Source organism: Orcinus orca, chromosome 9 (assembly GCF_937001465.1).
Source record: "Orcinus orca chromosome 9, mOrcOrc1.1, whole genome shotgun sequence".
NCBI classification, from domain to species: domain Eukaryota; kingdom Metazoa; phylum Chordata; class Mammalia; order Artiodactyla; family Delphinidae; genus Orcinus; species Orcinus orca.
Genome location: NC_064567.1, coordinates 94,504,106 through 94,520,925, shown reverse-complemented (window position 1 = coordinate 94,520,925; position 16,820 = coordinate 94,504,106). Strand labels below are relative to the sequence as shown.

The window sequence follows — 16,820 nt, the reverse complement described above, 5'->3', positions numbered from 1 at the left end:
CCCAAGGTGAAGTCCCACTGTGTGACACTGTCATGTGACAGATGAGGAAACTGAGGCACTGGACAACTCCAGGGGGTGCCAATCAGGCCCTCCCCTGTGGACTTGTGTACGGTGGCAGCCTTGAGAAAAGAAGGTTTATATTCCTTCACTGTTGTGATCTGTGGGGGCTCTTTTTTTTTTTTTTTTGCGGTACGCGGGCCTCTTACTGTTGTGGCCTCTCCCGTTGCGGAGCCCAGGCTCCGGACGTGCAGGCTCAGCGGCCATGGCTCACGGGCCCAGCCGCTCCGCGGCATGTGGGATCTTCCCGGACCGGGGCACGAACCCGTGTCCCCTGCATCGGCAGGCGGACTCTCAATCGCTGCGCCACCAGGGAAGCCCCTGTAGGGACTCTTTGAGGGATGTTTCTGAATTCAGAGTGGATCTTATAATTGATATGTACATTTAACCTAGGGCGTCTTTTTGTCTTTTTTATTCTAGAAAAGCTGTTGTAAATAACTTGTGTGTTTTACGGTGAATGCCACTGGATAATCAAGGAAAAGAAATGGAAGTTACTGGAAGAACTGGTGCTCCAGGGCCATGAGGCCTCTGGGCCTTCAGCTTTTCCAGTTACTTATCCCAGATTGCAGTTCCCTTGCAAGTTTGAGTTAAGGATGACTAAAAATCTTCCGTCTGGTACTTTAGCTCTTTTAGTCTGTGAAGCACTCGCTTGTTTTATTTCTCTCATCCTTGTTTTGATGGAACACGGTGGCCTCCGCTAAATGTAGAAAACAGGCAGGTGACTCCACGGAAGAAATGCCCACAATCTAGAGAGCTTGAGGGAAACATGGTAGAGAGGAGACTTGTCATCTTCTCTTGTATTCTTTGTAGGTGTAGATCATGACTGCCAGAAAAGAACATGAACCAAACAGAGTGAAAATTGATGAATGATGAGTTAGGGCGATTATCACATGAATGAAGCTGGTGAAAGACAGACTAACTGCCCTTGCCTTTAGCTGAGTTTTAATATTTCTTAAGTGGTTCCAGCCTTTGCTGTGGGTGATCTTTTGCCTTTTCCTGTGGGATCCAGAGTGTGTTGTTCTATCACCTTTGTTTGTTTTAAAAATGTAACTTAAATGAATGGAAACGTTCTGCTGTTTTAAGAAAGCTTAAAGTGTATGGCTTTCCTGAAAGAATTAGGTTTAAGAGGCATGTTGCGATTCACATATCTTGGTGAGGGAAGCAAAATCATCGACCAGAATTCTCTGATTCAGAATTTGGAGTTGGGCTTGGATGGGAGAAATTGTCGGTCACTCTTTAAAACAACTAACTAATAACTAAAAAACTTCCCTGGCTTGGAAAGTTGTCCTACTGCCCCTTCATAGAAAAGTGGCCACTTTCTTATAAATGTCGGAGACATTTGTAGATGTGGCTTGAAGGAGTAATGTGACGCTTGGATTTCTCGCCGTAAACACAGCTGAAGATGGAGATATTTAGACCATTTAATAACAAATGCCCAGTAGGATTTGGGGAGAAGTCCCACATTGTGGACAAGTCCCTTTCTCCTCCTTTTGCACGTGTAGACAGAATTCGCCTGGCTTGTTACTAGCACTTTGAGGCCTTTTTGCAAGAAAGCCAGCGGGTAAGGGGCTTCCAGATTTTGAATTAGCTGATGCTCCAGGCACCTCCTCAGGTGACAGGTGAAGTGGCCTTCGGAGTGGGATTTCCTTTTTCCCCTTCTTATTTGAAATTGATGGCGCTGCTGTTTTTGTAGGGGTTCCTGGTCGCCCAGAGCTGAAGTAATGAGAAGGCGTCATGGAGGCCCAGTCCCAGAGCTCCACGACCACTGAGAAGAAGAATGTGGAGAATTCCATAGTGAAATACTCCACTCGACCAGACGTCAGCGAGAAAGCCGTGGCCTCCAGCACCACTTCCAATGGTGAGCAGCCACGGGGATTACCAACAGTCAAGCCTACAGTCCTTTTCTGTGCTCTGCATTCCTTGCGAGTTGAGCATTTGCACCTGGACCCGTGTTTGTGCTCTGAGAGCTGAAGAGCGCAGATGGAGGTGGAGGTTGGGGTGCGGGCTCGGGGTGGCCAGGCTTTAGCCATCTCTGTTTTGGCGCTGAAACTACACGTTTTCTTCCAGATTTGCTAATTCGAGATGTAAATGTGATAGGTTATTTATTATAGGAAGTTCCTGTTTTGGCAGTTTGGAAATCATCTTGATGAGTCTGGCTGGGGTTCAAAATACTCTGCCTTTCACATGGAAAGTCTCTACTCGTCGGGATAATCAGTTATCAGTTATTACAAAAGACACAAGAGTTGCCTTGTCCAAATTAGTGATAGGGTCCCCTGCAGACCCCAAACCCTAAGGAGTCGCTTGAAAGGATTTTAAAAGTTGTTAACGGTTGAGCCTCATCTAGTTTCTGAGTCGCAGGTTTTGCTGTTGGCATATAAAAATTTAACATCCTTAATTTGCGTTTAGAGATACAGAAAGCCAACTGTTTTACATGCTGTATGTTTTAATATTTTAAGCAAAGTGTTGAGAGGCATTTCAATTCAAGCATGGAGCACTGAAAATAAATTCCAGAGCCCCCTCTGGTAAAAACAGACTGAATAAGTTAAGAGTAACCTTCACTTCCTTTCCCTGCCTTTCGGCTCTGGAAGGCCAGCAGCGCCTTGGCTTTTTGTAGATTTCATAGCCACCCCTGGCCTCTGCGAATCGCTCTCCGCTTTGCCATGTGCCCTTAGGAAGAATGGGCTGGTCTCAGTCCTGGACACTGCCTACCTGGGTACAAGGTTTTGCATCTGCTGAGCCAACCTGCGCCCTCCCTCCCTGTGCATTTATATTTTATTTATTCCAAAAAGATTTGACTAGGCTGATTTCCAATTTTTTTTAATTTTATTTTTTATAATTTTTAAAATTTATTTTTGGCTGTGTTGGGTCTTCGTTTCTGTGCGAGGGCTTTCTCTAGTTGCGGCGAGCGGGGGCCACTCTTCATCGCGGTGTGCGGGCCTCTCACTATCGCGGCCTCTCTTGTTGCGGAGCAGAGGCTCCAGACGCGCAGGCTCAGTAGCTGCGGCGCACGGGCTTAGTTGCTCCGCGGCATGTGGGATCTTCCCAGACCAGGGCTCGAACCCGTGTCCCCTGCATTGGCAGGCAGGTTCTAAACCACTGCACCACCAGGGAAGCCCCTCCAATGTTTTACATACAATGGGAGAGTGAGAATCTGCTTTGGAAGGTAACAGCCCAGAAGTGTAGGCTGTGAGGGCAGACATCCAATAAAAAAGCTGCATCTTCCTGTCTGAACTGTGGCATTGCCTGGCCCTGCCCTCTGTGCCCCTCCTGGTCCACAGTGTGTGCTGCTCACTTTTCTCCTTCCCCGATGTCACCAGTGCGCACTGCTGGCTTGACCCGGCCAGGGGAGGGGCTGGCATTAAACCTTTCGGCGAATGAGTCCCATTTTGAATTGATCCTTCAGGGAGATCTATTTATGTCTGAGTTAAAATAATGAATTTACTTTACATACATACGAAACTGTATTTCTTTCTTGATTCGTGGTCTTTCAACTCAGGACTAGAGCTTATTTTAATAGAGCCAGACTTTTGCATTATTCCTGTGATGAGGTTATAGAAGGCATATTTTCTCCTTAAAAAAGCATGCTGTGGCCCTTGTTTCTTTTCTCTGGAATTTGTAAAAATTAGACACGTCTATTTCAGAAATAGAATCAGTCTGTGCCATGTAGGTGATTTGGTAATTTTAATAGCAAATTTGTAGGAATAATCGCTTTCTGGATATCATGCTTCACGCAACATCAACGTTGGGTGATTTTTATAGCAGCGTGTGTGAGTGTGAGTGCGTGTGAGTGAGCGAGGGTGTAAGTGTGTGCGTGAGAATAGGCTGCACCACGTGGAGCCTCCGTAAACCACTGTCCTTTCTGGGAATTTCAGCAGAGTAACAACAGCGATCTGTCCTTATGAAGGTGCTGCCACTTGGGCGATTCCGGCCACTGGACACCTGCTGGGCAGATATTTGGTGCCGTTGCATTTGTCTGGAGCTGCTCTGACCATGAGTTCTGCCCATTAACCTGCTTAGGGTGACCAGGAACAGAACTAACCTAATCAGCCCAGCAGCCAGGAAGCCACTGGGGAACAAGTATCCAGGGAAGACACAGTCATGGTTTATAAAAGTTAGTCCTTGAGTCCGAAGTAACCACAGAACTGACTCCGAAACCGAACTCCACGGGCTTCCCACCCTGATCAGCGCGGGTCCTTGAAGCACCTCCTAAATGGGTGTAAGACACGTCCTATCTTGGGGCAAAAACCTCATTAGTCAGGTTTGCAGGGCTCCTGCGTGAGTGATAGCTGTCCTAGAATCCTGTGAGCTCTGACCATTTTTTCAGTGTTCTATTTCTTGTAAGAGATTGACTCCTTTTTGTTTTGGAATAAAATAAAGAGCCAACCAAATAAAGAAAAATGGAAGTGGTTTTTGAAATATCAATGGCAATCCTGCTGGAAGATTCCAGGAAAACCAGCAAACAAGTTTAAAGGTGGGAAAAATTGAAACAAATAAACCTTTTTCTTTGTGATTGCTTTCCATAAGCAATGCTAATCATTGTAATGATTTTTTTTTTTTTTACAAAGTCCTCAGCAGGATTCATCTAACTAGTTCAGAGCCTCTTTATGGCCCCAGGATCATGCTTAGGAGGGTGTGGAATGGCCCAAATTCTTTGTTCTGCCAGCTTCTACCTGGTGGCACGCTGCCCTTTGCTCTCAGCTCTGGTCCCACAGCTAGTCTGGGGGCTTTGGTCTGTGGTTTGGTTTGGGTGTAAGAGCTGGTGTGGGGGGCAGGCTTTCAAAGGTTGGTATACTGTCATTGCTATGGTCATCCATCCGTCCGTCTATTCTGTCTGTCTCCCGTTCTGTCTTTTCTCTGCAAACGTTTCAGAAGGGCTTGGATACCTCCACTGAGGCTCTTCACAAACAGGAAATGAAAATTACCTGGATCCTATGATAGGTAGTACCAATTGCTCCTGTTCCAGGGGGTTCTTAGGCGTTCCTTACAAAGTTCTGCAATTCAGAGACTTGTAAATGAACAATGAAAAATGAGTTCCTCACCAAGATATATTACGGAGGTAACCTGTGTATTTCTTCTCCCGTCCACAATTTCAAGATGAAAATAAAACAAACAGAAACGTTTCGCTATTGGCACTGTTAGGTTGACTTAATTAACTTTTCCAGCCATTATGTGCTGCAGTTTATTCCTGATTGTGAGCCTTCCAGCCAGACCATGCACATTCCTCTGCATGTCCTTACAGATCTGTTTTCTTACTTTTCTCAGCCAGGTATCTACTCCTAGAATAACAGTCATACAGAGTTTTGTTTAAACGCACACATACACACGAACCAAAATGTATGGTTCAAAAACCTTAAACGACATTTTGAGGAAGGATTTGCCTTTAAACCTTGAAATTTAAAATAACATAAGTGAAAAACTGTTCTAAATCTTCTATGGGTAAAACACAGCCAAACTGATTTTTGTAACATTTAAGAACCTATATCAACATATGAAGCATTCAGTATACTTACTCAGGAACCACAGTGTTTGCTTCATGTGTTATAGTTTGATTTTAAGCTCTAGTGTTATTTATGAAACATAAATGACAAAAGAGAAGACATTCAGTTTTCTGAATATTTTGTTCAGTGCAATTGACACGTCAATGATCATTTCTGGCGTCCAAGATGGTGTCTTTCACATATAAAGTGTGCATTCATATCTTAGGTGTCATGGTTTACTTAAAAATCTCAAATCTGTTAATATGCTCGTACCTTAAGTAAAATGCCTTAATGATCTGTTTTTTTTCAGGTATGGATTCATTACTTTCCAAGCTGCATATTGTGTTTTGTAAATAAGAGACATGTTTTAATCTAGGTGTTCCAACGTATTAAACATTCTCATTGTCCTATAAAATTTCCTTTAACGACTTGCAAATACTGACTTTTCAGTGTGAAATGTTTTATTTCATTTTTGGCCTGTGATTTTTTTTAAAGGAGTAATCTGATATTTCTTATTAACCTACCACTCTGCTTTAAAAGAGAAAGCAGCTAATAATAAGCATATGTAGGTCCTGCTTTGGGGATCTTTTATCAGATCTGATAGTTATTGGGAACATACCTTAAAGTGATAGAAAGCAGAAATTATCTTAATGGTGATGCAATATGAAACCAAAGTTGATAGATTAATAATGGAGAGGAAGTTCCCTGTTCACTTTGATTCTTTCAAAAGGAGGGCTTGGTTCTCCTCTGCTTAAAAAAAAAATTCTTTGAGGTTTCTAAGGGGAAAGTGTTGTGGTTTGCAAATACGTAGGAGATTTTTTTTTTTTTTTTAATTTTAACTTTTGGTCACTTCCTGGCCTTGTGATTTTCTTTCAAACTGTCCAGTAACTCCTATGAGTGTTAATCAGGATATCTGTTGGTCTCCTGGCTGGGAGTAAGATAGCTCAGAATTTTGTTAAGAGTTGGGAATTCATCGGCTGTTCACCGCCAGGATCTCTTGTCTCTTTTTGTCCTTTTTTATGGTAAGAGTTTATGTACCTAATTCTGCTCAGAAGTGGGTGGACAGTTCACAGCAGAAAGCCTGTAGGTTGTGAGTTTTAGGTTTCCTGTCCCTTTAGATGTTCAATCCCTTTTTTCTTGGCCACATCCCATTTCCTAGCACATGACAGATGGACAGATAGATGGAAAGGACTTTCAGATAACGTGGTTTCACACTGTAGGGTGTTGGATAGGAGCACCCCTGGGGTTTGGGTTGAAAGTTTGGACTGAGTTCTGGCAACACCAAGGACTAGCTTGGTGCGTGTGGGCAAATTCACTTCTCAAAGTCTCAATTTCTTCATCTGTTTAGCAAGATACTAATTAGACCCACTTCACAGGATCTCCAGGCGGATTAAGTGAGGCAATGCCTGTACCTTTCTGGTAGGACTGCACACGGTAAGAGTTTAGCCATCGTTATTAAGACAAAGCATGGGGATGAATTAAATGTTATGAATCCAAAACAAAACGATTGTGTTTTCTTGAAAATATACATAGGTTTTGAAATTAAGGGGAAAACGTTTGGCAAAAGTAATTTTAAATTTGCTGGACTCTGTCCGAAAAATAGTTCAAGGTGTTTCACAGAGCCCCCAAATGACCGAGTTTACACATCTTAAGGAAGAACTATTAAAAATTTTTTTTTTTCTCTACCTTCTTTCCAAATGCCTTCTCAAGCCAGAAAATAGGGAAGGCAATTTTGAGAAAATTTATTTTGATTTCTTTAACCTTGAAAACTACCATTGATTATATGTCTTAACACTAGAAACAGCATATGGTACATCCCTTTTCTTGAGTCTTTTTTTGGGGTAAACTGTTTCCTTTCAGGTTCGTGGTACCCATTTATAGGGTAGTTTGTGCTGCATTAAATATTACGCTTTTTAAAAGAGCTTTCATGTTTTTAAGCCAACTAACTCATGGCAAATAATCTGATTCTCATAAGAGCGCTGACTCTTTTGAGCTCCAGACTCATGTGTTCCTTTACCTGGCAGCCTCTGTCTTCTTATTTTGGCTGAGTGTATCAGCTTCCTGTGGTCATCCAGGCTTGAAACCCCACGGTCACCTTTGACCCCTTCCAACCTCCGGCTTCCCGTGTCCTACCAGTTTTGAGGTCCTGGTAGATTTTCCTCTGTAATTATTCACCCACGTGTCCCTTTGGGCCACCCTACTGCACAATGCTATTTCAAACCTCACTACCTCATGCCTAGACAGTTAAAGTGACCTTCTCTCCAATCGCTCGGCCCTGATTCATGGAGTTGCTCTTACCCAATTAATCTTTTTACGGTTATGCCACACCCCTACTCTAGAACCTTCAGTGAGTCCCAGCTACTTATAAAATAAAATTCAAAATCCTTCGCTTAGGGCTTCCCTGGTGGCGCAGTGGTTGGGAGTCTGCCTGCCGATGCAGGGGACACGGGTTCGTGCCCCGGTCTGGGAGGATCCCACATGCCGCGGAGCGGCTAGGCCCGTGAGCCATGGCCACTGAGCCTGCGCGTCCGGAGCCTGTGCTCCGCAACGGGAGAGGCCACAACAGTGAGAGGCCCGCGTACCACAAAAAAAAAAAAAAAAAAAAAAAAATACCCTTCGCTTAATATTGAGTTATCTTCCAAAATCAGACCCCAGTCTGCCTCTCCAGTCTCTCCAATCTGATTTACTGCGACTCTGCTTTCCCATCTATAACCTGTGCTTTAGCCAGTTGGAAGGGCTCCTTGCCTTCACACTGCTCCTGCATAGAATGACCTTTATTCTTAACATCGGGGCACGTTGCATGTTTACCTTCTTCTCAAATGCGACTCTGCCCTCCATCTTTCCATATGATCTTGTGTCCTTTGGGGAGCTACCTAATAACACTTGGTTTTGGGAGGCTTATTTTATGTATTACTATTTTAATCAATAGACTATATTTTAGAGAAGTTTTAGATTTACAGAAACATTGATCAGAAAGTACACAGAGTTCTTATATACCCCTTCCCCCCTCCGAGTTTCCCTTTTAACATTTTGTAATGGTGTAATACGTTTGTTACAATTGAGGAAGTAATATAGATACACGATGATTAACTACAGTCCATGGTTTCCATGAGGGTTCATTCTTTGTGTTGTGTGTCCTATGGGTTTTGACAAATATATAATGTCCTGTAGCTGCCATTATAGACTAGTTGCACCCCTCAAATTTCCCTATGCCCCATTTATTCATCCCTCCCACCTTCCACATAACACTTGAAACTTTTCGACATGGCACCTGGTTTGTCTTTTCCCTGCCTCCACCTCATCCTCCTTTAGTATTTTGGGCTTGGAGGGCCCCAGCCTACAGGGTACACAGACCTGCCAGAACTTTCCTCGGCTCAGTGGGGCAGGGGGCATGTGCAGAGCGGCAGTGGTGTGGATGCCAGGGTTCGACCCTGGCTCAGCCACTTTATCACTGTGTGATCTTGGGCTAATAACTTAACATCTCTGAGGCTGGCACAGTAAGGACTCAAACATGGTAGCTATTTTTAGGAATAGTAATAGCCTCTTCTGGATAAAATCTGGCAGGATTTAATATAGTGACACTTTTCATCTCACTCCTTTCAACACAACATCATTTGTTAATAATCTGTGCATGGGTAAGCTTGAATCTGATGGAGAGAGTTAGAGGGTGTTGGCTTACAGAAAATCTTTAAAATGTGGGGGCCATCAGGACCTAGCTTCACAGACAAGGAAATGATAGGAGCTGGGATCAGGAAACAGTACCTCAAATCACTGATCCTGAAATTGGCACAAGTTGGATTTAAAGAATCACATTTTCAGGCCTACCCCTCATTCATAAATACGCCTTCCCATTATGGGATAAAGTCAGTAATTCTGTGCAAATGGGCTTCCCTGAGGGCAAGGCTGCTCTTTTCTCTTGCGTATAGCTATTGGATTTCTCCTCTGAAAACAATTCTTGGGTGCTCCGAGAAATCAGGAATAAATCTCAACCCCTTCTTGCCACAGTTTTCCAGACTTGGGAGTGAAAAGAAGCCACAGCATTATGTGTTCAGCTTGTGGGAAGTTTCTGGGTTGCCCTGATTACTTGTGATCCAGTGATGTGAGTATTTCACATTTTCAGAGAGAAATTGGTCAGAATCAGAAACAGGAACCAAAGAGTTGAAACTCGGGGCCAAAATGGAGCCTGTGGGAGGGCAGTGTCTCTCTGGGGAAGTATCTCGGTGGCCTTCCGCTGGGTACCACTTTGAGCCCCTACTTGGGGGGAGGGCTTTTGTTCCAGGGCTGCTAGAGGGTGAGACCGGGAGCGTTGGGAACCACGAGGGTCCCAGGCAGAGAAGGAGGTGGGTGATGGTGAAAGCAAAACCCTTCCCTTTGTCGTATTTACGTGGAAATCTTGCCAAATCCCCCTGCTGTAATTTCTATTTTTAAAACTTTACATACAGCACCATTTACTTTTTTTTGGTGTACACTTTTGACAGATCCATAAAGTTCTGTAATTACCGCCACAGTCAAGGCACAAAACGAACGGTTCCAGGCCCGTCCCCCCCAAATTTTGACAAATACTTGTTTTTAAACTCAGTGTAGTAATAGTTACCTTATGAGTCACTGATCATAATAGAAAGCGTTAGAACTGTAGAAGTTGCTTGATGTTATGGTTTTTTTTTGTTTTTAAAAAAATCCGTGAGTTTTTAGATCCTGTTCGCTATACTCACTGTGAGTTTTCTTTTCCTTTCTATCTAAATATTTCATATAGAATTAGTAGTAGAACTAACATGTTCTTAAACACTGCCCAGAAACATATAACCTTCTGTCTCTGCCAGTCTGAGTCTTTTTTGAGTGTCCAGTCAATGTATTGTTTCCTTTTAGGCCAGTTGAAGATGCCATTTTATACTTAAAACTACAAGGCAGTCATATTAATGAGGGTTTTTTGTTTTTGTTGTTTTGCTACCATGAATGAGCAGGAGTGTGTTAGAATGAGAACATTTAATGCAGCTCTAACCTAGAAGGAAAGTATCCAAGGCTTTGTTAAGTCTTTCTCTTTTTTTTTTGGTAAATCATTCTTTTCCCCTTTACTTTTATAGATAGGACTTCATCTCAGGTAGGGGAAATTTTTCTATAAAAGTTATTCTTACTCTGACTTAGGCTGCTGTTCTTTTTCACTCTTTTTTTTTTTTTTTCTCTTTCTTTGACTCTTTCCTCTTCTTGGTCTCTTTCTTTTTTTTTTTTTTCTCCCTTTAGTTGTAGAAAGTTGAGTTCCATCCCAATTATTAAATCTTAGGAGACCATTCCCACATGGTTCCGTAAATGGTAGCTTCATCCTGCGTTCTTTCATCTCTTCCCCTGCTCTCTGGCTTGACAGTTGAAAAGGTCTGACTGTGCCACACAATGGTTTGATTGGTTTCTCTGGGGGAGACTTTTCCCTGCCTCATCATTCGCCAGGCAGGTGGACCAGAAAGTCTCTTGATTCTTTTGTTGCCTCTCAAAGTCCGAGGTCTTTGACTGAATAAATCCGCCGTCATGGGATAATTTGCTAAAAGGAGTCTGAAAGATGTGAGAGAAAAGCCTCCCGACTTGGGTGCTGCATTAATGAAATCACGGGGCCTTGGAGTTTGCAATTGAAAAATCACCAGGAATGCAATGGGTGGAGACGGGGCTTCTTTTATTTCCCATAATAAACTTTTAGTTCTATCATTTAAAGCACGCCTAGCCCTTTGCTGGCCCACTGGCCCGAGTGTGGTTTTTTTTTTTTTTTTATACCCATGTTTCAGGGGACAGCCCTGTCCGACTGAAAGCCATTTGGGTGCTGTGTCTAGTTAGTCATTAGATTATTACTAGTAGATGGAAAGAATTCCATATGACAGGACTAAGGTTGAGTTAACACAGGATGAAAAGTAATTTACAGATAGGCTGTCCCCAGCCATCTTTGTAGTGCCTGATAAGGTTTCATTTCAGAATGGATAGGCGACATTTCCACTTACGGGCCCATTCTGCGACACCTGTGATAACAGCTTCTGGATCCTAATTGAAATTGGTTTCAAAATGGATTTTCACTTTTCTCTGTCTGTGGAAAATATTGAATGGACTCAGAGCTGCCACAGAGAACCCCGGACCTTGGAAAATGGAGCGGGAGGCTAGGATCATCTTTCATAACGGTGTCGATGATATGACAGTTTTGTTATCTGTCTTATTAATGAAATCATTGATCATCTGATGAGGGAGATAATAAACTACATTTCCCACCCCCCCCACCAGTGTTCCCGAAACGCAATTAGATTCGGATTACCAATAAGGAGGGGGGGGAAAAAAACAAACAACTATGGAACTCAAGTCGTCAAGGTCGATGAAAAGTTTTCCTTACCCAAGGGACCATTTCAGATCAGAACATTATGAGTGATATTTTGAAATTATAGAAAGCCAGCGTTGTATCTGAAGACTGTCTTTTTGTCCAAGTCACCAGCATTTTTTAGTAAAGACCTATAAAGTGCAATTCACAAGTAGAAAGGGCAGTTCTGAATTAAGTGCTTTTGTAATGGGGAGAATGGGGAAAAAAATCCCCAGATTCTCTCCTCCACCCCTAGGGTGAAGGGATTTGGGGCTTGTCCTGGGTGGGTATAGTGGGCGAGGAGGACCAAACTGAAGGAAAAGTAGCTTATTGTCTGTCCCTCTCTTAAAGCGCTCTGGGAATCCTAGTAAGATGGGAATTCGGTTTGGGTTTAATGAGGGGGCTCTATTGTTTGGTGTTGGGCTGCTTTGGAATGTGCTCTCTTGTTCCTCTCCAAGGAGGGGAAGAGATGCTGATGACTCTCATGTTTCATGGTGAATTGTATTCTTAGGTGTTTCTCCATTCTCAGAGCCAGCAAGGATCAATCCAGTCCCATCTGAGCTTGAAAGAGGAGCTGTGATCAAAGGCTCTAATGATGTCACTGGTCTCTGGTGATTGATTAGGTACAGAAGTTCTAGAGAATTCTGCCTTTCCTTATCATTTCCAATTCATTAGTGTCTACCATTAGGGTAGCTAGCTCTTCATTTCTGTAAAATTAGAGAAAAGAATGATATATAAAAAAAATATATAAAAAGATAAAAGAATGATATATAAAAATGATATCTTTTTCTTCTGGATCTGTCTATCTATGTCTATTTTTTTTTAAGTTTATTGGAACCATGGCTGCCTTTTATAAGCAGTCTTCCCCTTTAAGTATACTGCAGAGAAGTAGAGTTCGCTATATAAATTGGGGTAAGTATTTGGGAATTTAAATTGGGATAGTATTTGAGAGTGAAAACAGTCCCATTGTTTCCAAAGCCGTTTAAGCATATATAGGTAATTACATGTTAGGTCAACATTAAATATATTTAAATATTTTATTACCTTGGAAATTTATGATTTTAGGACTTTTTAAGTTCTTTTAGTTATTTTTATGGAACTATCTAACATTTTTCCTCTTGCCATTGAAAAAGAAAAACCAATGCATTTCATGCCAAGAGGTGACAAATCTTACAACTGGGGAAGATGCAGCTTGAAAGAAAATCATAAAAAAACCGAGAGAGAGCCTGAGAGATCTCTTTCTGGAACTGCTCTTGACTGTACTGTAACTATTGGCTTAGATCCACCTGGGGTGGGGATTGATTGCAAAAGCATTGAAAAAAATTCTGTTTTGGGAGGCTCTGCAGCCCAAGGAAGAAAAGTTGAATGGAAAATGGAGAACGTGAATTATATTAAAGTGACTGTTACCTTCTATCGTTTGCTGTTGATTGTCCAGGACTATTGCCTCCTGCTTGCTTAGAGCTAATTTCTTTCATAGAGAACTTCATTTTGAGAACTGCTCTCTGAGTAGGACTGATAAATGTGTTTATAGTCTAGGGTGAGTATCTAAAGAGAAGTGATCATGCAAATGAGCCTTTGGGAAAAGAAGGTGAGGCAATTATGAATACTAAGCTTTAATGGATGTCAAAGACTCCCCTTTCACAGAATATTTTTGTTCTATTGGCAGTGATAAGAAAAATAATCCCAGACTCTTGCCCATAACCAAAAGAGAACTTCTAGAAAGCATACAACAAAGGCATGGTTAAAATAATGGGACTTCCAGCAATGTAAACATTTTCTGGTAAAACAGGAATCTAATATTCAGTTGAAGATTTCTTCCAAGCATTTAAAAACTAGAAAACACACAGTGGCCCATTTCACATTAAGTTTAAATCAAATCTGTCTTTAAAAAAACTAATGTTTCTAGGCTTGTTTTCAAATTCTGGCAAGATTTAGAGCAGTAGAAAAGTTCCTTTCCTATAAATGTTGACAGCAGTTCCGGTGGAGGCTAACAATGTTTTATAAATAGAGTTTGCTTAGCAAAAACCATATGTACGCCTAGTGAAATAAGCTCACATTTATTTATGTTTTGATTTATAGAAAACATGTGCCCCTTGACAAAGCCTTTGGGCTCTTTTCCGCAATTAAAAGGAATCATGCTTGAGAAAAATAGCTACCGTCTTAACGGGAAACTTTTTCACATCAGTTGAAAGCATTTTCTTTGATCACTTTCACACAAATTGAGAATATTTTCATCCATCAGCTTGACCCCCAAAATTGGGTGAATTGAAAAAAAGATGTCTATAAATATGTACACATACACACACGTATCAGCATATATATTGGTTGAATATTGGGGAATCCCAGATTTTTAAATCTTGGGTAATAGGAGAGTGGTAGTATACAGTTTTGTAGCAGGAATTATTTTATTTCATTTTTATTTTAAAAATTTTATTGTTGCTTATTCTTGCTGTGTCTAGTGTTGGTGCAGCATGCGGTGGTCTCCTGTTTAGTTTGATTTGGGTTTTTCAGACTGAAGACGGGCACAGATTCTGTGTGTACCTGTTACTCGGCCTTCATCTAGCTAAAATAGCTGAAAAATATCTCTATCTTGATTCTCTTTCGAGCAAAACAGACAATAAGGCAAAAGAAGGATAAGAAGGTGGTTTGCAAATCTCTCATCCCTGTCCTTTGAAGAAAAGACTTCAGAAGTCTTTTTTGTATTTTTTTTTTTAAGAAGAAGACTGTATAATTTAGTTTAAAAGATGTTCCTTTTGCTTATTGATCTTTCAGGAAGTTCAGGATCGGGAGCGTGTTGCTGAGAAGAAAAAAAACCCTTTTTTACCTTAAGAAAGAAGTGGTTATATTTGCTGGGACCAGGCTACAAAATACTGTTCTGTTTCTATTCTAGACTAGACTGGATCAATGGTTTTCACACTGCTGGGGGCGTGGGAGGAGGGTGCGGAGAAAGTCAGTGTTTAAATTTGAGAACTTCGGGCTTCCCTGGTGGCGCAGTGGTTGAGAGTCCGCCTGCCGATGCAGGGGACGCGGGTTCGTGCCCCAGTGCGGGAAGGTCCCACATGCCGCAGAGCGGCTGGGCCCGTGAGCCATGGCCGCTGAGCCTGTGCGTCCGGAGCCCGTGCTCCGCAACGGGAGAGTCCACAACAGTGAGAGGCCCGCGTACCGCAAAAAAATAAAATAAAATAAAAATAAATATGAAAACTTCATGATACGTGAGTATACTAATGATACAAGTACAAATCTTACATGTAAGGGCTAGTATAATTTGGTACCTTGTTTTAACTGGGGGGGGTTATTTTTAGTTACAAGTGAGAGATTATATGTGCTTAAAAAAGTTAAATTAAAAAAATTTTTATTGAAGTATAGTTGATTTACAGTGTTGTGTTAGTTTCAGGTATATAGCAAAGTGATTCAGTTTTACATATATGTGTATATATATATACACACACACATATACATGTATATATATCTATATATAGAGAGAGATTCTTTTTTCAGAATCTCTTCCATTATAGGTTATTACAAGATATTGAATATAGTTCCCTGAGCTATGCAGTAGGTCCTTGAGAGTTAAATTTTTAGAGAAACTCTTTCTCATGAAGGTGATGTCAGTGTCCCACACCCTAGGAAAGCCTAGCTCCTAGCACCATGCACTCAGGAATAAGTACCATCGAGTCTGGTGGCTGATATCTCTAGGCCAGCATGGCATGTAAGAGGAGTGAACCATCTTTTCCAGCATGGGGGCTTCATTGGGAATCCAGGAACCCTTGAGGTTCATGCTTCAGAGAATGGGCCAACCCTCTGAAATTACTTTATGCAAGACTTTATGGGCGTGAGCCTATATCCTCTTTGTTCAGGTTCTTAAAGAGACTTGTAACCTAGTATTTGCCAGAGCCACTGGTCTGCAGGCAGGCTTTGGAGCTCTGACTTCCCTCAGGGAAATACTGATTGAATGATTAGAATTGCTCTTTGAAAGGATGATGGTCTATGAGAAGAGAGCCTCTTAAGGGTGAGGGGAGATGAAAATGAATCTTTCTCATGTAAAATGTGATGTGATAACCATAGTGACTCAGCTTACTTTATAGAGGCCACACATTAGGAAGTCAAAAGACTGCTTCCACATCACTTTTTTTTTTTTTTTTTTTTTTTGCGGTACACGGGCCTCTCACTGTTGTGGCCTCTCCCATTGCGGAGCACGCGCAGGCTCAGCCGCCATGGCTCACGGGCCCAGCCGCTCCGCGGCACGTGGGATCTTCCCGGACCGGGGCACGAACCCGCGTCCCCCGCATCGGCAGGCGGACTCTCAACCACTGCGCCACCAGGGAAGCCCCACTTTATTGTTTTAAACGAGGAACTTGAGTATCTGATTTAAAGAGCTTTTCCCCACGAAACTCTTGTGTCTGTGACATTCACCTAAGGTTCCCTAGGAATTTAGAAGAGTGAAAAAAGACAGGAAAGATGTCAGGTAGATGAGGGGCACTTGAAAGGGATGAGTGAACATAATCTAAGTTGAAAAAGGGAAATCCACCATTCTCTTTAACCTGTATCAGTCACATGTATGTGTCCCTCTAGGGTTAAAAGCCACCGAAGATTGTGTTCAGGCCAAGATGTGTGGTCACACTGTTAAGTCAAAATAATACCAAGTATTTTGGAGGGCTGTCTATGGCTATTAGTTTCAGGTGCACGGGTAGGGAGATTTTTGCCCCGTTTTGACTGAATTGCGGATAATTACACAGAGTTGCCACAAAAGCAGTGGATCCTCTGAAATCTGAGATGTGCGTGTCCTTGATTTAGACCTGGTATCATTCGTTACTGACCTGATTTCCTGCACTGGTCTTCCTGGGAGTACTTGGGCATGGCTGGAAGGAACATTTGACTCTTGTGTGAGACTAACTCTTCCCAGACCACAGTCCTCTTTTAAACGTCCCAAACATCCTCCGAGAGGGGTCTGCCTAGTTCTCTGT

At 42.2% G+C, this 16,820-nt stretch overlaps 1 protein-coding gene across 4 annotated transcripts in view; it reads left to right on the top strand.

The window, feature by feature from the left end:
• The window catches only part of GLI3 (GLI family zinc finger 3), a 288,668-nt gene that overhangs the window by 12,795 nt on the left and 259,053 nt on the right, over positions 1–16,820 (top strand). For 3 of the 4 annotated variants that reach the window (XM_049714656.1, XM_004263321.3, XM_049714655.1), the window contains exon 2: positions 1,751–1,915. In XM_049714656.1, coding sequence (XP_049570613.1) covers positions 1,792–1,915 — 124 coding nt within the window. In that variant the 5' untranslated portion in view covers positions 1,751–1,791. Of the gene's footprint in view, positions 1–1,750; positions 1,916–5,844; positions 6,557–16,820 lie in introns of those variants that run through there. The other variant, XM_049714657.1, reaches the window with a different exon arrangement.